The sequence below is a fragment of the Agelaius phoeniceus genome, chromosome 3 (genome assembly GCF_051311805.1).
Source record: "Agelaius phoeniceus isolate bAgePho1 chromosome 3, bAgePho1.hap1, whole genome shotgun sequence".
NCBI lineage: Eukaryota > Metazoa > Chordata > Aves > Passeriformes > Icteridae > Agelaius > Agelaius phoeniceus.
The window spans coordinates 82906784-82931975 of NC_135267.1; the positions used below are offsets into that span (position 1 = coordinate 82906784).

The window sequence follows — 25192 nt, forward strand, 5'->3', positions numbered from 1 at the left end:
TATGGAATAAGCACAAAAAAGCAAACTTTGTTCTATGCATAGAAATGAATGATGATACATCATAGGCATTATGTAGATTTCTGACACAAAATTTGATTTAACAGGAATTGTGAGAACACCTCTTAACAGTCTCTGTCAGAATACAAAAAAATTAAACTCCCCCTGGTATCACACTCATGTATAAGATCAATCTTATTTTTAAAACAGTGCACTGCTGGTCAAAAAGGAGACAGAGGTAAAACAAAACTTTTTTTTTAGTAACTCAGAACAATTAAATATGTATAGATTTCAGATTTGAAAAAGCAATACATAAAGGAATATTTAACACATTTTGAATCTGGCAATATCTAAAATATTTTAACTGAGATAAACATGGAAGACTTGATAGGATTTACAATATTTACCTCAGTAATCTCTATCCTTCTTGTAAGTTCATCAAGAGAAGAAAAGCTGTCATCTAGTGATAAAGCTTCCAGGGAGTTATAAGATGCTCGTTCAGGTGAAATATCTGGAACAGTGTCAAAGTCCTCTTGGTTTGCTAAGTCTGCAGATTCTTCAGTGTCTATTATGTTTCCATTCAAAAATCTCAGAAATAAGTCTTCTTGTTCATTATTGACCTTCTCCTTCTGTCCTATTTCCTTGCACACCCGTGAATGGGCAGCACTCTCATGCTCAGACACTTCCTTACACCCAGAGCATTCACCTGAGGCAGTTCTGTCCCATGAAGACTGTTCATCATCATCATCATCATCATCAGGCTGTATCTGTTGCTGCTTTAAATCACTATTTCCAAGCTGGCCACTAGGAATTTCTGAAGACCCAGCAGCATGTTTTGATCTGAGCAGACTTCTATCAGCTGGCACATCTTTATCAGAAGGAACCAAATCAGTGGGCATATAATCATCATCTGTTAAAGCCAAAGCATCTACCATTGGCTCAGCAGGGAGTTTCACTCCAGGCTCCCCAGCCCCTTCTATTTCCACTGCATCCTTGGAGAGCTGTCTTTCCCTCAGCTGCAGGCTGTTATCTCTACCAGCATCCCCAGATGATAAACAGCCCGAGGAAGGCCTGCCCCCTGTCCCTGTGGACTGGGTGTGTGGCTCCAGCGTTGATTCAGCACTGCAGTGCTGCTCCTCCATGTGGTCCTTTCCTGCAGCTACCCGAACACTTGATGCCTCTGTCTGTCTCTCAGTTTTGTTTTCACCTGGGCAAACAGTGCTCAGCTGTTTATCTTCTTTCTTTGGTGCAATGCCAGGACAAGTTTCAGTACCTAAGTGCAATAGGAAAAACAGTTCCAGAGTTTTTAAATGATTCAAAGCATCAGCCCAGGGGGGAAAGAGTATACTGTGATTTGATAACATTGTAACCTAATGCTTCAAAATGCTCTCCCATAAAGGGCAGGTAGGTATTTTATGCTCCAGTCAGGATAACTTGTTAGTAGTCTCTGACTCCTGATTCAGGGAAAAAAAAAAGTATTTGCACACATTCTTGCAGGTAAAGCACATGATTCAGTGTCCTGCTGCAAAAAGCTACTCCCAATATGTAAGCAAGTATCCTTCTGAGCAGTCACTTTTCCTCTAATGGATATTTTACATGAGTCATCTCATGGAGGCCTGGAGTTCAGACAAATGCACTTAATTACAGAAAACTGTACCTTGATGCCAGTGTATCTATCACCTAGAGAGATGTCTGCATTTCCTTTAGAGAAGTTGCAATTATACTAATTTAATAAATTTTAAATTTGCAAATCAATAGCTCCTTTGGTTAACACTAAACTAAATAGAAATTACATTTACCATAAATGGACAGCATAAAAAGATGCTGCGTTTTGGATCACTAAGCTAACACATTAAAAATGCAATTTGATGCAACTTATTTCTGTATTCATATTTACAATACATATGAATTTTTTTTTCTTATCTGAAATTTCAGAGACACACAAAGAGTTCTACATAGCTTGTGAATTCACCTACTCTTGGCATGATCTGCTGATGAAGGAGTAGATGCTTAGCCCAAATTACCTATGAAATTATTAGGTATTCATCATTACAAGAAAGCCAAAACTCTGTTTTTAGGCTTAAAAAGAGAGAAAGGGGCTGTTAAGAATTAAAATACCAAAGTAAACTAGCTAGGAAAGAAACTGCCTTTTATTCCATACTTTAATAAAAACTATGTTAAGACTATGTTATAGTAGGACAGCAATACCCTCATCAACAAATTAATAACTTTAGAAAACACTTATTTTCATTTTTTGGTCACAGTGAAAAGCAGAAAGGTCTTATGAACAGATTAATAAAGATATCAAACAATGCCCTTCTTAACCGAGTTCTCCATGCCAATTTTATTCTTCCTCACCTGTTAAAATCTCTCTTAAAATGTGAGCAATTTCCTGAACTTGTTACACAAAATAGTCATATTCATTAAAGGTTTGCATTAATTCATTGTACTGAACAATTTTATTAAATTCCAAACTCTACCCCTTTTAATGGATAATGAAATGCAAGGCAGCACAGAAAAGACAGACTTGAAAATTGAAAAAGAGAATATTCAAGCAAATCAAAATGTGGAAAAAACATCAGAATGACATTAACTGAAAGAAAGAGTACAAGCAACCTAACTTCTGTAAAACACTGAAAGAATAGGTGTGAGATGGGGACTTTTTAAAAATTAGACACAGATGAGTAGATAGCTCAAGGGATTTGTAATGGGATACTGAGCCCTTCACATACAGGTCATGAGTTCAAACACAGCCTGGATTATTGGTACAAGATTTTGTTACCATCTGTCAATTTTTCCTAGTGGATATATCCACATTACAACAGGCATCTTTGCTGGCAGCCCCAACTGCAACAAAGATTAAATGGAATCGGAAATTAAATCAGATTCTTTACGGTGAAAGGTGTCCCTTGAGCTCAGGGCACTGTTCCTAAGGAAGTAATAAATAATCCCAGCACTGTTATCTAACCACAGATGTACAAGAACTGGGATGCAATGATCATTCACATCAAGTTTTCAGCAGTGTTCAATATTTACAACTACTTCAGGCAACCCATGCCCACTACAGACTGAGGGCAAGTTAAGACATACTTAATTAGAAAAGATGCCTTTGCCAACACTAAGTCAACTGAAGACATACCCACCAGGGGCAGTAATTTTTGCCTGACTGACAGAGGTACAACAAAGTGTCTACAGAAAATTTTTTAGCAACAAAAGCACCTATGGTAATTTAAAACATGGCTTCTTTTCCCTCTGACAGAGCTGCATTACAATCAACCTTGGTTTGCTCATCACAGGAACCTGTAGGCACCACTTTGTCCTGTTAACCTAGGACAGCCTAGCAGACAGAGTACTGATCTGCAGTAATCTACCAATGGAGAATTCACTTCTCCATCTTTGTCCTTCTTCCCAATTAAAAGCAAATCCCCTAGAACCTAAAAGAAAACAGGGTATAAAGACTTCTTCCCCATCCTGGAAATGAGTCTAAACTATATGTACACACTGCAAACTTATGCTAAGGGTTTTGTTAAATTCAGCATTTCATTAGGAAGGTTTTCATGAAACACATTAATTTATCTTTAGTTAACACTAAAAGCTATTAAATTTCTGCTTTCAGTCAGAAGCTGAAGAAATTCATGGGAAAAGGATGTATCAAATCTCATCTTTTAATATTCACACACAGTATTAAGGGCCAAATTCTCTCTGTTGGTAGATTCAGAGTGAAAATCAGCCAGACAGTAAAAGGTAATAGAACAAACCATTCACAACCCTTACTCAGAAGGGCAGAAATCTAATTAGGTACTGCCCCAGGAATCCTAACTGGAGGACTTCTTATAAAGCTTTTTGTCACTCACTGTAGCCTCAGGAGAGAGGAATTGTGAATTCTTAGGATCAACTGCCTACAGAGGCTCAAACTATGTTCCCATATACCTCAGAAGATCAGTGGAGTAATTTTTGCTTCAGATTACCAGGCAAGTTTGATTTTATTTCAAAGATGCTACTATAGTGCAATGCAACAATCTCTACAATGCAATATAGATATTGCTACAATGCATTTTATATATTCTTACTGATAATTGCTACATAAATTCTTATTATATATGGATCCATATGAAGGCTAGTTCTCAAAACACATGAGAGTTTCCTTTTCCTGTCTTACTGTAAGCCAGACTTCTACTGCAAGCAGCTAAATGAGTTAAGTAGTTCTTCCTGTGGTTTGGTGGATAAATGTATAAGAAAAGTAAAACTTGACACGTTTACTTCTCATTTTTCATTTCATTTTTCTTTTTTTGGTAAAGAAAAAAACACCTAAAATGCAGAAGTCAAGCATTCTAAGTTTTCAGTGAGAAGGCCCATGCATTTGGGCTACTGCTGAAAAGGTTAAATATTAGGAACTGTATGTTTACTATAATAAAGGATTCTGCTGGGGTTCAGGCAAAATCAAGAACCAGTCCCAAGTGGTCATATTGCTTCTAGTCCTGAGCTGGATCACTCAGGCACAGCTTGTTACATGAACAATATTTCAGACTATGAATCACCGTTGTCAAATTTCTGTGCTGGTTCACACTGATGCCTTCCCTACCCAAATCCTTCTGTCTGCAACCAAACCCATTCATCCCCATGGTACCAATGCACTGACACTGAAGGGCAGCAGCAGCCAATGACCATGTGCTGCCTCAGCAGCTGCTCACACTCGCCAGGGAGAGAATTCATTGCTTCCTCAAGAAAGCACCAATCTTGTGAAAAGCATCTTTTGCAAATCTCAACCATTTAAACTCGAGATAGGGTGGAAATATTCCTATCTTTGTGTTGGAAGTACTTGGTACTGCTGAAAATTTCTCAGCAGAACTGCTTTTTATTGGATGACATAGCTTTATCAATTCACCAACATTCCACAGGAACCCAAAGATTTGGATGATATTTTGACAAGGTTTACATTAAGAGAAAGGCATGAAAAGATCCATTTACACCATTAATTCCTTCCACATTATGTTAAGATGTTGTACTAGAGTATTTCAACATTGAAACAAATGTTCCTGAATTCAGGACGTTCAAATGTTCAGAAGTTCTGCTCTCCAGAAAGCTTTTGTTTCCACTTGGAATAAAATCAGAGGAAAAATTGTAACTGACCATTTTTTTTCTATGGGAATTTCCAACCATCCAAAAATAAAAAGCACCTGTGTTCTTTTGATCTGCTTTCTGAGCCGTAGAACATGTTTGTTTCATGTTTCTAATGTTTTATGTTTAGTTGGGCTACAAGAACAGAAGGGGAGAAAAGGCAGTATAGGGGTCATGGTAAAAGAGCATGGAGATAAAGAGAATCCACACATGTAGGAACTGTGACTCTGTATCTTCATTAATTTCTGATTCCCCTGAACATCCTGGCTGATACACATTTATAGGACAGTTTAGGTTGAAAGGGACCTCCTAGGATCACTTAGGCCAGTTCTCATCTTCTGAAGAATTCTAGCTGCTTTTGAGGGAAGGTACTTAGCTTAAGCCAATTTTGGCAACTGGAATATGGCAAAATAGCAGAAACTTTTTGCTCAGAGAGAGGAGAGATGAAGCACAGCCTGGTTGTCTATCAATATTCTTTCCCACTCTGTCTCCATTTTAACAATTCATTAATTTGTAAATGTTTCATAAGAACCCAAAGATTCTAACAAATTACTCAAACAAAAAGGCCCCTGCCCCAAGGCAGAAAAAGGAAAATAAGGCTGAAAATGACATAAAAGTATGCACTGAAAACAATTAACTGAATGTTTTTCTCTTCAATATTCCCCCAAAGGCTTCATCATTTTCTGTGTTGCTTCAGAAAAATGCGTCTCAAAATCATTACACTCCATGTAACTTACAATAGTTACTAATATTGTTAACTACACTCCATTGCCACACCTCAGAATGTCTGTCATCAGCTTGATTACCTAGTATATATTTGTATTCATACAAATGATGCATCTTCTCTCTTTTATACAATTTTGTAGCTTACATAAGCTAATAGAAATGCATGCATATTGAAGACTTTTTTTGATGGAGGCTAGAATTACTTTACAATTATTAATATCGATGACTAATTAAAATTGCATTATTTATCCATTGTGCTAAAAAAAAAAAAATCATCCATTTGTGCCTCTGTTGAGATCCAACAAATGCTGTAGCTTCAAATGAAATAGCATAATTATATTTATAGAAATATACCATTATAGTGTAATATTTAAAACAAATTTATGCACACGTACATACATACACACATACCTGAGTTAAAAGCAGTAGCTTCTCTTTCCTTTAAAGTTCTGGATTCCATTAACTGAGGTAAACAACTGCTTTCCCATGTATTTTCTGCAGTTACTAGCTGTAAAATATGATAGTATTACCTGTAATTTTTGGAATTAAACAGGAATGCTGTAGCTTTTTGAGACATTCAAACTTCAAAAAACTTCTCAACTTGAAAGATTTTATCTAATATTTAAAATATATTTCTTACCAATTTTTGACAAAGCAGAATTCAATAAACAGCTGCTTACCTTCTTTTTGGATGCCTGTGGCCTGCAGCAATAAAGAAAAAAAGAATAAATTAAATAACCTAGTAGCAACATTCTTCATGATAAATATAAGTGAAGTCTTAGAAACCTTTGCTCTTCTCTAAAATTAGCACAGAACATTTCGTCCATTGAAAGTGTCAGCCTGCTAGCATACTTTCAAGCACAGATCTGTACTTGCATGAATATCATCAGAAGACAAATTAGCCCTAACTTTGTTCCACCTAACTGAGAAAGCAGTCAGAAGAAAATTCACTGCAACATATCAAGCCATTTGCATTCCTGTAAAACGTTATGCTCAGAAGAAACTCTACCAACTTTAAAAATCATATAAGAACTTGATGTCTACTACTATTTAAAATAGGGCTCACTATAAAAGAGATTGAGGAGTGAAATGCCCTCCCCAAAAACCATATTTCCCTCTCCACAGACTGGGATATTTTCTGGGTTGTGTAAGGTACAGCAGCTCCCACTGACTCCATTCAGATTCACAGGTGAATCAACGCTGCTCACAGTCAGCGTGGACTTTGCCAGCTGGATACAGATTCATGCACAATGTGATTTATCACACACAATCTGTCTTGCAGTCTTTCATACAGCAATGAAGATAAAATGTGGAGCATTTTATTTAAAGCTACTGAAAAAAAACTGGAGAGACAAAGGAAGAGTACTGATTTTCATATTCTCTAACAAAAACTTCAAAAAGTTACATTGTCTTTAAAATGTTACCATTTAAAATTCAAATAAAGGACACTCAAAACTATATTTAAAGAGCAAACATGTCCAGTATGTAGGTGAAAAACTTGAGTATGAGAAAAATTTACATTACTTTCAACTGAAAAAGCAGAATGCTCACATTTTCCATGACCTGCATGCTATTCATTAAAAATTAAAGCGTAATTTCAATTAAAAAGTAAAATGAGTTTAAAGCTTAGGAAAAACCCCCTATATGAAACAATAAAAGCAAATAGGTTTTTGCCTTGAGAGTTTGAAAGGGTAATAGTATTACATCCAGAGCACTGATCACAGCAAATGAACACAAGCCTTAATCTTTATCAAACTGCAGGGTTTCTCAGAATGGGGAATGACATTTCAAAACTGAAATGAAGGAGAAAGCAGAGTTATTCTCAACAAGGTGACACCCCAGGTGACACCAGGGAGGTGCTGCTCGTTGCAGCACATAGATCCCAGCAGACCTGAGTCTCAGCCCTTCTGTGGGCTCGCGGGGTTGTGTGCAGGCCACGTGGGCTGGGGCAGCCGCAAGCGCTCAGTGCAGCCTCAGCAGCAGCAGCAGCACTGCGGCTGCAAACCTGCAGCTCCAGTGCCTCACTGCCCCTCTTCCTGCAGGGATGCAGAGATGCCTTCCCAGGGCCTCCCTCCCAAAGGCATTCAGAGTACACCTGAAAAATCCCTGCATGGATTCTGGCAATCGGCCGAGGTGTTTTCCAACTTTGGTACCATCACCCAGGAGAAAAAAAATGATTTAACCAAATCAATACTCTTTATGAGCAACAGGAGCATTTTGGCTTTTGTTATATCCAGATTGACTAAGCCAATGCAAAAGTACTAGATAAAGTTCTCTCTCCCCATCTAATTGAGAGCATCTCGCCTGTCACAGCCTTTGAATGTAGTTAGTTTCCTTACTGCTCTTGGCTGATCATTTTTCAGTGGCAGCTCGTATGATTTTTTCCATCTGTGCATTAAAATTGATGTCTGGACAGTAGGACATTCATCCATGAAGGAACAGATCTCCTCCTCCTACCTGATGGATACAATCCCATATATGTTACTACCCAGAAAAGCACCCTGGGCACAAGTTTGTTGTACTGTGATAGACTGATTCAGGAGGCTGATGGATCAGGCAAAGCAGCTACCAACTGAGATTTCACTGCTCACAACACTGTAATGCTAGGAAAGTACAGAATCACTGCTTCATGTAAATGCAACAGATATGAAATTAATAGGAGGTGACAAGAACTATTTTAAGCATTAAGGAATTGTCCTAAAATGTGGAAACTTGGGAAAGAAATCCTATAGGGTAGGTATGGGTGCTGAAGTGTGAGATGCTGGACATGTGCATACTGAAACAATGATTAAGCCAGTAAGTATTAAACATGAATACCATCATTAGTTCTACAGTCTCTCTCTTCTTAATAAATACTGCAAATAAATGAATAGTGCTAATAAATTAACACTATTCCGTTTTTCCTTTGGTTGAAATAATAAAATCAAAACTCCAGTTCTGGAAAACCGATGATTTGCTAAAACAAGCTCAGATTTTAGTCTTCATGCACTCCTCAAACGATATTAAAACAATGTGAAAACTGATGGTAAAAATATTTTAGTTACGTATCAGTAGGAACCACCACTTTATAACCAAATCCAACTCAGTGATGCAACTTTTATTTTTACACTGATTATTTTAGAACCCGTAATGGCAAGGAGACAACACCTGCAGTAACATATTCATTTGAGGAGTAATAATACTTTCTTATACTTACTGTTGATGTGAAGAGCAAACTCTAGTAAGCTTTTCCAGTTCTTGGCCACTCAGCTCTTTATCTGAATTCCTCAGTGTTGTAACTGGACTGGGAACTGCTGTCTTCCATTTTCTTTCTACATTAAATTAAAATAATTTTTACTCAAGATACTATAAAAGTAGCTTAACACAAATAGGTGAAACTAATTAATGGAGAAATATTGACAACTTTTCTGTGGATGTTCTACAGTCTCATTCAGACCATGTAGAACAGCACCCTATTCTTTCAGAAGACACTTTATAATCATCACATCACATTCACCAATCCTAACCCAAAAATGAGCTTGAAACAACTGTGGATCAAAATCTCTATTAACAGAATAAAGAATTACAAACTATTTCCACATTTATAATTAAATGTGTGCAAAAAATTCCGAGGCATGAATACTGTTCTTCTAACAAGCTCAGATAAATTCTGATATAAATGCCGCTTTTGCTATGTAACTGTTTTATCCTGGAAATGTATTGTTTAGAAATACAAACTAAAGTCTTCTACCATATCAGTTTATCTGGTACTCACCCCACTGTTCCTGTATGGAAGAAAGATTTGCAAGCAGCTGCTCATGATAAAGTCGTTCAAGCTGAATGAACTTCATGGCCTTCTCATCTGAATGGGAGGTTAAAGGCAAATGCACACATATGTGGACATGGTATGACTGACTTATAATTGGCATCATGTTTGAAAGGGAAGTAATTACACACTTGAAATTTGAAATAAGTGAATCAAAATGAATAATGGCTAGCATCCTGATTTCTGTGCAAGAAAGAAAAAATAGCAGACATGAAACAGCAGGCAAGAAGTAAAATAAGTTGAGAAACATTCAAAAATTAAAATCCTATTTGTTTCAGCAGCTACCTCTTCTCATGTGCCTGAGGCACAACAGAAGATTTTTCTTGAAAAGAAATTACTGAAATGTTATTATGCTGATAACTTTACCAAAAAAATGAAATCTCTGGGAAATGAAAAGCAAAACAATGACACAAATACTAGCACGTATCTCGCAAGAAATACAAATATATGCCAATAACCATGACTAACTGAAAATATGGTTCCTTTCTGCTGACCAGCTGGAGACAGTATTAAAACAGTGATCCAACTTCAACTTTTGAAAAATACATGCCCCCCTTTTCAACCATTATACTACACTGTTGGACTGCTGAGTTTACCTTTTGTTTTCCTGAAGATTCTGCTCACTTTTCTTCTATATGAAGAACTCTCTCCCCATGCTTAGGGTTATCAATATATTCACAAAGGTATACTGAAGTCACATATTTTACAATAGTCAGGATAATGCTAGCTCCACTAAGCCTGAGTTGTTAGTTGTGGTGCTTGAAGCTGTTTTATCAGCTATTTGAAATGTAATTCTACAATACAATGAGGACAGAAGTGAACGAGGTTCTTAGCAATACAGAAAACCCACTTTCCATTATTCATGCTAATTAAAACACTGGAGTAATTATTACAAAAACACAACCAGTAGTTCTTATTCTGGTTAGCTTCATGCAATAGCATGGCTTATGAACAACAATATTAATGGAAAGAATATTCCCTGTCTTCAGGAAATCTGTTATTAGAAACAGAATTACAGATCACAGAGAGAGCCTTAGAGGATCACAGCAACAAACCCTGAATTATTTTTAATATGAGATTCCACACTGGATGAATTAAAATGTCTGTCATGGATAATTAATACAGTGCAACATGATCAAGTAAGTTCTTTATTAACCTCAGGAAACTGATGGCTGGAGGTACAGTGGAGATATCCTTCATAAATATGTATTATATAGTGGTGTTGAATTCCACACATCAGGTGTACATTGCATTAAAAAATATTTCCTTTGATCAGCTTTAAATAGAATGCCTTTCAATTAAAGCAACTCCAATGAAAGAGGAACTGTTTCTACCATGCCATTTATATTTTAAATTTACTGTATCCCTCCTGCATCATAAATTACTACAGAATTTTTCCATGCCTTTAATTTGTGCTGTGCAATTCACATTTTATGATGGACACTTTTGAATTAGGAGAACCAAAACAAAAATACAGTCCTCTAAAACTGTGATGGATATTTTATTTCATATGTTGCTTTTATAACACTGCAACTGTTAGCTCTCTGGTTTTATCTACAGGCTAACATAATTTATCTAGGTTTCTTATGCCTTGTTACTTAGCCTGCTAAACAATTGCCGATTGCTGTATTTTGTTTGTACAAATCACATAATAAAGAAATAATCTGTATGCACAAATTCTGTAATAGATTATGCATCTTGGTGAATCACATATACCTTAAGGGCTTACCACGGCATCTTCTTTTTATAATCTGATCACTTTCCCTTTGAAGCAAAGAGGAAATCCCAGTCCACCTTTTATAAATGTCTAACTTAACTTTGAGGTTTAATATTATTATTCTATCACACAATTACTGAAATATATCAGAATAATTATCAGCAGTTCAACTATTACAATTTTTTGACCAAACTTACTTGCATTATCTAGAAACAAATCAAAATAAACTGGACTATTAAACTGTTCCCAGAAGCAAGTACCCATATTTTCCTACAACAGTTTTTCAAACTACCTTGATATGATTTTGACTGATTAGCATTTGTCAAACACCATTTTGATATTGTTTGCAGGTTGCTGATCTCAGCTCCAGGTGTTTGCTATTTTTATTCCAATCTAGACATTTTTACTACATATTCTAATAAACTGTTGTGACAATTTTATCATTACTGTAAGTACTCTATGTGATATAATACATACCCTATCTCTAAAATGGACATTTTCCCACTTACTAATATTTAGAAAGAAATTATCTTATAAAAACAAAAGTCCTTTGAAAATGTTTTCTTACTTTGTTGCTTATGTCCAGCTACTAATGATGGCATTAGTACAGCTGTTGGAAGTGAATTTATCCCTTATCTCACATTCCAGTTGATTAAGGAGGATTTGCTAGCATATTGTGTATTCACTCATTGGTGAATTATGGTTGTTCACTTATTTCTAACCCTGACCCACAAGATGTGAGTTAACAACAAAGCATTGGACTTTTATGTTTTATCATACCATATTATTTTAATACTGTGCAACAATTTCTGCAAGTAAAAGGATACATTCTTCCTCTTGAAAATAGGTCTCAGCTATCTGCAAAAATGGAAAAAAAAAATCTGTAATTCTCATAACAGTGGCAAGGATGTAATATAAACTTATTATCATAAATTTAAACATCTAGTTTGCAAGTTCCTATGTAGTTTGGGTAATATATGAAGGTTCTGACAAAATACATGTATTCCTATTCTAGGAAAAAGGTTTTAAAAGAGTATCAAAGACCACAGAAACATTAAATCCTCTCACATAAAACAGATTTGATTTTGTGTAATTTACAGAATTCCACAAAACCAAAAAACCTTAGTAGGGTTTCATGTTCCTGCAACTGTAAAAATTATTTCAGAAACATTTTTACTTATCTTAATAGAAAGCTTTAAAATTACCTACAATAGAAGTACTATTTTTACTGATACCAGTTCAAAATTTTGAATTCTGTGCCTGACCAATGTTTCCTGTTGGATCAAATTAAGATCATTGCTGCACTCTCCTGAGTATTACATTGCAATGGTTTAAAACACAAATGGAGGTTTCCTGACTGATGAGAAGAGTCTTTTGTTTTCCTGTAAACAAAAAATATTTGAGAGTTGCAACAATAACTTATTTGTGCTTGTTACAAAACTGTGCAGGCTTTCCTAAAAAGCTGAGGAATAATGACATCTTTGTTTGTAAATGTGATGAAATACAAAAAATATAAACCTCAGAAGTATTCCACAGAGCTCTACACTAGCAGTGAACTTTATAAGCAGCAACTAATCACTCCTTGGGGACAGCAAATTTTGGCAGCCTTCCTATGTGCCATGCATGGTGAGGCAAGGGCAGAGCTTGCAAAATGTGTCCAGGACTGCAGGTATGCTGATACCAGAACATTCAGGTTGAGGCACCTCACAGATGATTCCCCAATGACTTCTGTGGGAGCACTCAAAAATTCTCAAGATCTTTGGGACATATCAGTTTAAGTAGTCATGATATGGAGGGCTTAAATAAGCATTTTTGTAGAAGCCTGCAGATGATTGCTCAAAAACGACAGCAGCTTGAAGAGGAGTCTAGATTACAAATTGTATTTCCTGGCTCTCAGCCTTACTGCTAACCACTAGACCATTCTGAGTCTAGTACCTTCAAGAGAGAATGGGTCAGTGACTTTTAATGTTCTTTATCTGCACATTTTGTCTGCTGTCCACAATAGATTCCTAAGAATTTTTGGAGCTGTCAAAGCTCTACCCATGTTTTATATAAAAATACCTCTTAGATTCTTTAACAAGTTCTAAACAAATCAAATTAATCCCATTCAAGACAGGAAAAAAAAATTACATCCTGTTTTAATCAGAAGTTGACTCTTAGAACAACCCTATTATCCAATAGTCTTTAAATATTCAACACAAACACCATGGACTGTTAATACTCCAGAACATCTGACACAGCTCTTAATTTTACAATGAATTTTGTCATAGAGAATAGAAAAATAATGTTGTAGCAGAGTATTTGATAGACTTGGTTTAATGTTACTGTCAGGCTGCATTAGAAATCTGAAAAAAAAGTCTAAAGATGACAGGTTAATTCACTAGAAAGGGAAAAAATTCTCAATAGACTCACTTTACAGTAATGCTAAACTTAAAATCCTCCCCCTTCCCGTCCTCTATTAAAGGAACAGGTTAGGGGCCTTGTAAGCTCCTTCAGCTTTCTTTCAAATGCTCCATTCAAAATGCTTGAGAATTTATAGGAAAAAGGAGAGAGTGTTTGAATACATATTTCAATCTGAACATGCAGATTTTGTTCTCAGTTCTGTCACAGATCCTGTATGACTTTCAAAAGGTTCTTCCCCTTAGGGTTTGGCTTCCTCATCTAAAAAACAACCTCCATCATGTGCAATTGATTCCCCTGATGTTTGTAAAGCATTTTAAGTTTTTGCCCTACCTTGTTTTCCAAAAATGACCTTTGTACTGACTCATGAAAAACCACCAAATTTGATGAAGCTAAAAGCACAAGTTGTTAACCCTAAAGCTAAGCTTCTCATAGGTTAAGGAACAATATCAAATATCTTCACTCAAGCATAGATAAAGAAAAATAATTTAAAATTCCATGTCAAATGTGGATTATCTATAATGTGCAATCCTAAAGTGAAACCTCTTTCTCCCATAAAATTGCTTTTTTGTATCAAAAAAGATGAGTGCAGCAATGTCATTGCAGTTTAGAAATATAGAATATCCTCCAAAATAAAGACAATGCAGCTAAGCCAAATCAGACAGGTATAGTATCAACATATGGCCCATAACAGACATCACAGCCAAGCAAAAGGTCTTCCAGTCTGCTGTTAGTCTGACACAACTAAACAACAACTGTACATTAATACTGCATCATGTTCTATCCACATATTCATTCTGCATCATAACCTCCAGAAAAAAAAAAAAAAAGCAACACACTGGCCAGTTTGTAAGAAAGATTGCTTTTCAAACCACAGTCTTCCCTTTGGTGTTGCAGGTGTGGCAACATGCTAATATAAAGGTATACACTAAGAAAACCTTGAATCTTAATATTCATGCATAAAATTTATGCTAGAAAGATGCCTGCAGCGGTAAAAACAATTCCAGACTTAAATTTTTATTTAGGTAGCTGTTCTGTAACTAATCCAGTGTCTTACAAACCTTATTCAAGGTAGATTAAAGAGTGATATTGCTAAATCTTCCTGCCAAATGAATTTCACCATTTGGGGAGTTAGAAACCCATCCTTAAGAGTTTCCTTTAACTACAGATTATATTAATAAGGCAATTTTTTTTTTTTAAATTTATTTTATTTAAGAAATATTAGAAGATCTTGGAAGAGATATTTGCCTTGACCATCTGTTATGCATCAAAGTATCCTGTCTAGATATGAGTATTGGTATAAATTGCATTTACACGTATTTTCCCTAATGAACAAAGGTCTCAAATAAAAATAAAATTGGGTGCAGCACCTCAAAATCATAGAAAGTACCTGATGGAGACACAGGGGCAGTATCTTTGAATCCATCTGTTCAACCTCTTCACGGAGCAAAGAGAAAAGAGACTGCAATGTTTGCTTTTGGTCTTTTGGATGAAAGTTCTCCTTTGCTTCAACAGCACTTTCAGCCTGCACAAAATCTGTTTCTGTATTAAGAGCATTTTCCTCCTGGATTGTTGTGGCTCCCACTGTAGAAATGCCTTAAAAAAGGACAAGTACTTAGGTTAGGATTAAAAAAAAAAATACATCGAGTTGCTTTTTTAGGAAATTTCACTATGAATGTAATGAATAAAAACCTAGTATGTTAAACAACATTGCTACTAAACCAAATGCTGGCCTTGTCAAAATCAGTTGTGACAGGTCTGTCTCACTGTCAGCTCACCTACCCAACAACAAACTAACACACATCAGATACACTTGTACACTCCTAAATGGGACCCTGCTTTCACTTATGGGGAAAATAATCAGAACACTTAAAAAGTGTTATACAGAGTTACTAATAAGAGGCCAGGATGACCTAAAAGTGCTTAGAATGCAGTTTTGCTCAGAAAGGGCAAATAGCAGGTAGGTGAGGGCAGCATGACTGAGGCTGTCAGTTTGTCTCTTTGCTCCTGCCAAGGACCTCAGACAAGGAGGTGTCCTGGGGATGGACAGACACAAGAGAGGAAGGACAATTCAATGGATTCCTGTATTTTAGATGGTAACACAGTGGCTCCTCACAGTGACTGCAGGATCTTAAAGGATAGAAAGAAGCTGATGATGCCAGTGTGGGTTTCTGCTGTAGGAGAGAGATGTCTAAGGGGACTTTCCTGCTGAGTGAAAAGGAAATGTAGCTCTGTGTAGCTGGATAGTTTCTTTGGGTGTCCAGGGAAAGAGGCAGTAGTGCTGATCTGTGTTGGCAACAATGACACAAGGATGTGCAAACTGAATTTAGATCCCAGAACTTCTTGCTAGACAGAAAACTAAGTTCTCCATGGTACATTTCCTGGCAGCTCACTGTTGCCTGTCTCCAGCTTTACAGAAGTCAAAAAGAGCCAGGCATTCAGGTGGAGATATGAAAAATAATGTAAAGCATAACACTACAAGAATATTACAGGAAAAAAAAATCTTTCTGGATGCAAATCCCACATTTTATTGTTGGAAATGAAAACATATTTATTTTGATCGTGAATATGATAGTTTTGAGAAAATGTTAAATGAGATTAACAAAGAAGTGTAGAGTAATAGTAGTGACAGCAGCAGTGAGAGAAATCAACTACCCATATACTGACAGGATCAGTGTCTCACAAAGATCAGAGAGCAATAAATTACAGCTTCCTATAAAACACAGAGCAACCAGAAAACTACAGATGATTCCAACAGTTAATAAACTCCTCTTTAATTCTCCATAAAACATTGAATTTCACACGCTTGCATAAGACTGAACTTAAAAAGATTCCCACAATTGGGAATTTAAATTCCCAAATTTAAAACAATTTAGAGAATTTGGCCACAGAAATGTGCACAATAAACTTTTGATAAACTCAAATTTTAATGAGTAATGTTCCCCAATCAACATTTTCTGAAATCATGTTATCATTTGAAAGATGGACAGCTGAGGGCATTACTTCAAGTACCTTTGTGTCCTCAGCTTGGGCACTCTGTTTCAGACCCCTTTGATTTCATTGCCTCTGAAACCCAATAATGATGATTCAGGTTTAAGATTTAGGACATAAGAAAGGCATTAGCTTGTCCATGGAACGTTCCACCATTTTACTTTTGATTATTTAAACTCTTTATTTAGTAAACTATCCAAGTTAGGACTACTAATAATCTCTGTGGGTGGCTATTTTCACAGGGCTTACTGCCAGAAAAAATATGGGTGTAACTTAACATTGCTTTTTCAAAATTAATGCACATGTCTGATCTTCCGGTATTTATTTGGGTTTCCTGTGGGCCAAAAGCAACAAGAGACACAACTGGATGCAAGATACAAACCAGGAAATACTTCTAGAGATGGAATTAAGGCTGTCTTTAAAAATACAGCTTCCTGTTTAGCACATTATCATGAAACCAGAAAAGAGGGTCCTCATGTTCTGGCAAACCTTTTCTCTCAGAAAAACAAACAAAGAAACCAAACTTCAAGCTGCACTTTACTAGCAGTTAATAATCACCTGTCATATCAAAACATGAACATTGACTGCAGCATGCTCAATAGCAACTCTCATGAAAAACCCTAATACTAATGTTTTCATGATACTGTTGCTAACACAGTTCATAAACTGCGTTATTTGTACATTATTTGTACATAGGGTTGAGCTGTCATTCGGAATCAAATCCTGCCCTCAAATTTCCACCCTGATTTTGAAAGTGAGGCTTTACAGTTATGTGGGTTAATTCTAACTTGTTTGATTTTCAACACAAGACAATATTTGTGCCTCAGTTGCACTACAACAAAGAACTTTTACTGTAACACTTAGTAATGCTATTTCACCATAAAGGTGTGATAGGGTAGGATCTCTATTTGGTTTTTTTCCCCCATTTTTGAAAACAGCACTCTACTTTTTCCAGGAATCAATCAATCTTACTGTCCAAAGCAGATAGATACAGGTATCTTACATATATTTCTGATTTTTAATAAGGAAGGATTAATTTTTTCACTTTATAAAGCACTGATATGTACTCCACCCCAGAATGGAACCAAAGCCTTTATGAAAATGTGTGCAAAAAGCCACAGAAGACATCAGTGGCCAGAGCACTCAGCAGGTCAGTGGCAAAGAGCCAGGTTCAAGTTTTTGCTCTGCCAGACTCACAAATGTTTCAACTGACCTCTTCTACACCCAGTTGGGTGTGCCAATGTTTCCTAAGATAGGGAGAGAAGCAAACTTTCTCTCAACTTCCCTAACAGCTCACAGAAGCAGCCCCATGTTTGCCTGGAAGAGATCAAATGCTGACACATTTTGAATAAAACCCCACATTTTTTCAGTATGTCTCAGGTTTTTCTCTTTTTCAGTACTGCAAGTATATGAAATTAAGATGTTCTTTGTTACCTGCCCAAGGATGAATCCAAGGTGAAGGTATGAGTGATTTGCTATCAAAATAAAATTATGGATGTTGCCTTCTGTTTTTTTATATAAATTTGAATTTTCATATTCAGCACTAGCTTAAGTCACCAGTAACAGAAGTTTCTAGTACAGGAAACATATGGCAATTTCTTTTTTTAAACATTCTTTGGTACCTAATACAGAAAGCTATTTCAGACTGATTCATTCAAGAATTACTGAGGAAAAAAGAAAAAAAGACCAGCAAGTATTTAAAAACTATTCATTTTTAAGAGAAGAGATTTTGAGATAAAATTTTGGGGGTAAAGATACAACTTCAATTGAGCAAGGTCAAAATCTTGCTTAGTTTGGTTTGGTACACAACCCTAAATTAAATAACATTACTTAAATTATGGCATAATTTGGCTATCTTATATTACTATATTTTATTTCCCTCAAAACCAGTTCCATCCCAAACACTTCCTTCCTTCCTCCACGTTCAAGCAGCTATAAGAAATGAGTGGAATAATTTACAGAAAAAGCATATGTTGCAGAATTTAACTTGGGGAAAAAAGACTGAGTGCAGGTTACCATGTTAAGGAATCATATAATGATTTGACAATATTAAGTTATGCCAGGACTGACCTTTTGAAAAAAGATGAACTTATTTTCAGAGAATATGGATAATCTGAAGTCCATTTTTGCAAAAATGTATCGGAACAGATTAAACTTGATGAATCACTATCTCTACCACACTAAAGTTAGCACAACTCTTTACAAGGAATAACATTATGAATAATCACCAAAGTTTAAATTCTTCAGTTAAAATGTACACATATTCTTTGGTCACCAGTCCTCCCTAACCAGATATAATCATTATACATTCAAAACTATGATGAGTATACAAAAAGAATGTGAGAAAAAATTAGGATCTAGGAGCTATAGACTTGTCCATCCCCTCTCAATCTCCTACAGCATCAAGAGGGCTAAAAGGAGGTGCTTCTTCAAACAATAAATAGATTAAATCCTGGAACTGCTATTCCACGACACAGACATGGATGCAAAAAGCAACTGAGCAACTGTAAGTCAGGTGATAAATTCACTCTAAAGTATTACAGTCTACCAATTTGCACCTGGGGGAAGTCCTGAGATTGCTGCAGATGGGGAGCAGAACATGCAAACAAATCACTGCATGTTTGCCTTGTCCTTTTACTCTCACCTACAAATGCTCTGTTGGCCCCTGTCAGGGGAAGAATATTGAACCAGGAGGATCTTCAACCAGGTACAGTGACTGTTAAACTTGCATTCCAGTCTACTGATAGGAGAAGCTAGGATAATTTTAGCTTCAACAGATCCCAAACATATACATACTGGTAATAATCCAACTTATGACTCTTTATTCTTCACAAACAACTATTTAGAGGGTTTCAGACACATTGCAAGTGTGAATTCTTGTTCTTTCTTCTAATGTACAAACATGTTGAGAGCGAAAGATTGGCTTCAGTAACGATCACCAATATTGTGCTGAGCAAGTCACAAGTAAACAAAGATGACTAAAATGTAATTTTCCACATAAATTGCTTTAGTCACTAGCAAGAAGAGGAATATGAACAATGTGCTTTTGAAGTCAAATGTCATCTTTTCTAGAATGGCAACATGTAACAGCAATCATAACAGGTGTGCTTATAGAGAAAAAGATTCATAAATCTCTTCCTTAGTTATGAGTCAAAGTAACTCATCCATGATTCCTCAACAGTTGAAAATATTATTTTATAAAAATTGCAACAATACATGCCATACAAGTACTTAGTTTGATATTCCAGCTTGCTTGTGTGCTGCTCCCACTGTCACCCACTCAGGAATCTTCCCATCTAGTTTGATTATTCTCTCCTTTAACTCTGAGTTGGTATAAGGAGGAGAAAGCTAGTTTGGACCTTTATGTAGAGGGTGTTATGAGATATTCAGGGATCATTTAAAATAGCTGGTGCTGGAAATTAAATGGAAAATTGACACAAAAATAAAGACACTTGCAACATCAAGAAATTGACACAGTCAACTGCATTTTGTGAAAACAGAAGAAACATCATGTGAGAGTACCAAAAAAATTACTAAGTGTATATTAGGCCATAAACAATGGGAGATATAATTTAATTTCATATTTTGACCTTCCTCTCTAACAATCAAGGTACTTTACTAATAAAGTAACAAGAGTTTACTCCTAAGAATTCAACAAAACTAAAGAGTTTTTCAGATAGGATGTTCGCTTGTATGGTTTTCTACATTGCCAGGTTTATCCATGAAATTCTCTATATTTTCAGGATTCTAAATTTTGTCTTAAAGCTTCAATCTACTGTGGACAGCTAATTTTCCAGTATTTCTGCATGAGTTCATTCAACAGGAATACAAAGTAATGGAGAAAGAATATAAGCCAAGTTTAACTTCCAGTGTTTAGGTGAATTTTTTCCTTTTCTTCCTCTTATTGTGCTTCAGGTACCTATGTCAACATGTATGTATAACTTTTCATCAACTTGGTTTTTGTTGTTCCCATCATACAGATGACTGGTTCTCAATTACTTTTGCCAATCTCATTTTAATTATTTTATTCTGTTACTAAAACTTAAATCTACAGGTGAAATAAATCTACTTAATAAGAGCAGAAGAAAGTTATTGAGAAATCACTCTCCCTGTAATAACAGATTTCAGAATGCTTTTATCTCTACTAGAAAATATAATTTTTCTTTTCAGATTTTGCCTATTTGTACAAGATATGGAATGTAAGGCTTCCTTCCTTTCCTGTCTTTACCTAGTCTATAATCCCTTAAAATCAGTTTTCCAATTAGGTCACAAAATACTTGCCATTTAGGAGAAAAATTATATTTGAAAATTACTTCATTTAAAATGCATAGAAAAAAGCATACATGAATAAGCTGTTCTTTCAAAGAAACCTGTGGATGAAACATACTGATTTTAATTAATATATACAGCACTATGACACATAAGCTTTAGAATGTATGGCAAAAACCTAACATAACACATTCTGTTACACTAAATCCCGCTCCTTCAAAAAGGGAAGAAGGATTTCAAATAAGAACATGCAATAAACATTACATTTGCCTTATCCAATTCACATCCAAAATATCTGAAGAAAAAGAAACATCAAAAATTGGTAGGAACACATTTTTAAACAGTTTGTTACCCAAAACACACAACCTAGGCCTATCTGGTAAGCTTTGAAAAATGTATGTAAATTTTACAACAGCAGGGCAAGATCAAGCTATTTGGTTCTCATAGCCAGATTTGAAATGTTGACATGGGATCAGGACACCAAAATGTTGCACTCGACCATGATGCCCAAATGAGCAAAACCGTAATGCCAGAATTTCTGTCCATTCTGATTTGGACACCAGCCCAGTTTCCGTACTGACACTGTGCACCTCCCTCTACTCCTGTTTACTTGGTGTGTCACATTTGCTACATAGCCACTGTTTAAAATACAGAAGGTGAAAACATGTTAAAGAAACCAAAACCCACCAAACTTTTAGTGAAATGCTAAAAATAATTAGTACAACACCTAAAATAGATTTCTTATTAGCTCACAGATTTAAACTACAGTATTACTTCTGAAATAAACAGAACAAAAAAATTTAAAATGAAGTACCTTTCGATTTTTTATTGGAGCTTCTTTTGCTTCTTGGACTGCTTTTTCCACCTGGCTGTTTTTCTGTAACAGGCTTTTCCTCCAGCTGAGGGTCCATATGGACATTTACAGATCTTCTCTCAGTCTCACTTTCCTTGCAGCTTGGGATCCAGTCTCCACTGTCCATATTCTCATTATTATTGATGTTATCCTGTTCACCTTTATCCTGGCGTCCCATAGCAATGCTGCTACTGGTCAGAACTTCATTCCCATCACTGTCAAGTTGATTTTCATTTTCATCAGCTGAAGGAATCAAATGAGATGCCAAACTTTCTACCCTGTAGTTAGCAGGAAGACTGTCCTTTGAGTCTATTTGCAGATCATTTGGTGGAAAGTCTCTGTCATCCATTAGAGCGTTACTTCTTGAACCACTTAATCTCCCTCCAGATATTTTTAGACCTAAAATATAAAATGGAATGAAGCATTTACAATATGTATAGTATAACAGATAAATAATGTCAGCCAGTGCCAGCCAATAAAGACTCACATTAGCGAAGTGATACAACTTAAAAATAAGGGGGATTTCTTTCATTCACTGACTCACTTAAAGTCTTAGCGTGGGGGATATTTACATACAAAAAACCCTATAAAGTTGTATTTTTATCCAATTACAACTGTTCTAGTTACCTGAGCAAAAACACAGCTGATCTTTACAACAGTGCTCCTGTTGTTACAGCTGAGGTAATGAGAAAAACAAAAAGATAAACAGAAGCCACCTCACGTCCCCCTTCCCCCCCCCCTTTAAATCCATGGCTAAAACAAAAGCATTCTTGTCATGTAAGATCATAGTTTGCCTGAAATAAAAATAAACCAGGGAGGAATAAAAGTAGAACTTTTAATTCTGTCAGTGATGGTATCAGATCAAACTTGCAGATAGATTAACTGTGTTATCAGAATTAGATGGAAGTAGAACTTGTTTATTGCCTCAATTGTCACATTATTTTCAAGAAAACATTCAACATGTGTTCAGTATACACAGAAGCAGATGGTTTGTTGATAAAAAACCAAAACCCCCACCTACTCTCAGCGGGAGTCAATTTTCCCTTTTTGTGAAGGTGCAACTCCAATCAATGCTGCAATTAGACACATTCACGGGGAACAAAAAAAGGGAAACTTAGCAGAAGACCTACATGTTACAGGATCATTGTTGTATCTGTTCCTATCTTTAGCCTTTAGAAGCACGGCAATACTGCTGTTTAATTTAGCAACATATACATGAAATACAGCTCCATTATGAACACCTCACTAGATCTAGCTCACGTTTTAAATACTGAAGCCAAGAACCAGCAAGCACTCTTGTATTATAGAAGAGCTTAGGTAAGCCTCCTACAGCAGCTTCCTATGCTTTCCTTTAAATGAAAGTACATTTTAGGATACCTGTTTTCACCAGGTTTTCTCAACTCTTGGTATACACAAGTTGAGTAAATGAAATAAACACTTGGTAAATTTGCAAGATACTCTTTCACTGTACTTGCTAGAAGAATTAAGTTGCAGAAAAATGGAAAAAATGCCAAAGAATAAGTAAGCTTTCCTTCATACACAGAAACATATTTCTGACAACAATTAATAAAGTGATTTTCCCCAAATTATTCCTTCATAAATTTCATTGCTGCTAAAAGGACTGAGTAAAAAAAAAAAAAAAAAAAAAAAAAAAAAAAAAAAAAAAAAAAAAAAAAGAAAAGAAAAGAAAAAGAAAACCTCACTGCTATCTTAGGCACAAGAAGAAGAAGAAGAAGGATTTAGTGAGATACAGGCTGCTCTGCCTCACCTCAGTCCGTGGAAGGTCTTACAGCAAGTTAGCCCAGAAAGCATTTTCAAACATCTGAAGGATAAGGTGGCCATGAGGTGCAGTCAGCATGGATTTATGATGGGTAAGTTGTGCTTCTACAAAACACTGACTTGCTTGGCAGAAGAAGGGGGAATAATGGATGTGATTTACTGTGACTGGCTTTTGACACTGTCTCCAGCAACATGCTCACAAACAAGCACACACAGTACAGGCCTGGTTAAATAGATGGTGAGGAGTTCCAGAGAAGCACACAGAAGGCAACAAGCCAACACCAGCTGGGCAATACAAAAGCAAAATCCAGCAGCACCCAGGACAATTCCATCTCTGCTTCCAACCTGAAGAACTGGCTAAGCACTTCCAGCCATATCAGTCTAACAAAAATGACTGCCTACCCTAAAACATATAAGCAGCACCAGGGAAGGTCAGGCTGGACATTAGGAAGCATTTCTTTACTAAGGGTGCGGTCAAACATTGGAACAGGCTTCCTAGAGAGGTGGGCAATGCCCCGACATCTAAGAGGCCTTTGGACAACGCTCTTTGCAGCGCACTTTAACTTTTGGTCAGCCCTGAATTGCTCAGGCAGTTGGACAAGGTGATAACTGTAGGTCCCTTCCAATGGAAATATTCTATCCTAGTCTAGAAGAATTATGAATTGTACATAGAGATGAAAGTTGCATTTTCCTTTGGCGGCCACATTAGGTGATAATTGGTTTTCCTTGAGCACCAGAAAGACAAAAGGAACTCTAGAGGAGATACTGAGGACTTATCTGGAAAACTCATCTGTTCACTAGAAGGATGCTCCTGAATCAAACAATTTTCTCTCAAAGAGAATTAAACAAAAAAAATACAGGTTAAGAGGAGGACAGAATTTTAATCAGAGCAGAAAGAACCAGAACTAGATATTATTAGACACCCATACTACAGTTATGCTGATTTATTGATACCTGTTCTAAAGCACTAAAAAAATAATCCCAAACAGAATTATATTTGAAAGGTTCACATTTTAGTCTTTCTGCCACATGAAATAATAACTACTGCTGCTTTCCCCAGCTCATAGATCAAATGATGCATCAAAAGAGGTTGAAGTAAATTGCCCAAACCCAATGAGCAATTAGTTTTAACAGTAATAATTAAAAAATCAGAATGCCCTACCACCACTGTCTTGCTTCTATCCGTAGAAAACAGTTTATCCTTTCAACAGCCAGCAAAGGGAAAGAGAAATACAAATGCATTTGAACAAAGTGTTTCCTATTTGATTGTGAAAAATGAGAAAAGATGCTTTTGACAAGTGATATTTGCTGTAGAGGAAGCTGACATTCTGATGGAAAATGTTAACTCACTTCCTTTGAACATTTGGCTGAAGCGATAGTCCCTCTCTAGCTGAGAAGCTGGAAAGCACAACATTTCTTGGTCTATTGCTTGAAACTCAGTATTTCTCCAAATAAAAGTAGCCCTGAAAATCTATTCCTTTCTACAACCCTTAGGACTCCTTAGAGAATGAAAACCCAAAAAGAGCTAGTTCAAGGA

The 25192-nt window shown here is 36.1% G+C and overlaps 1 protein-coding gene across 3 annotated transcripts in view; it reads right to left on the minus strand.

The window, feature by feature from the left end:
- The window catches only part of CNST (consortin, connexin sorting protein), a 46749-nt gene that overhangs the window by 10599 nt on the left and 10958 nt on the right, over positions 1-25192 (minus strand). For 2 of the 3 annotated variants that reach the window (XM_054629166.2, XM_077175745.1), the window contains 8 exons: positions 21838-22275; positions 15154-15359; positions 12191-12221; positions 9596-9682; positions 9038-9152; positions 6522-6543; positions 6253-6349; positions 405-1270 (listed from right to left, as the gene is read on the minus strand). In XM_054629166.2, the coding sequence (XP_054485141.2) occupies positions 405-1270; positions 6253-6349; positions 6522-6543; positions 9038-9152; positions 9596-9682; positions 12191-12221; positions 15154-15359; positions 21838-22225 (1812 nt within the window). In that variant the 5' untranslated portion in view covers positions 22226-22275. Of the gene's footprint in view, positions 1-404; positions 1271-6252; positions 6350-6521; positions 6544-9037; positions 9153-9595; positions 9683-12190; positions 12222-15153; positions 15360-21837; positions 22276-24817; positions 24875-25192 lie in introns of those variants that run through there. The other variant, XM_054629167.2, reaches the window with a different exon arrangement.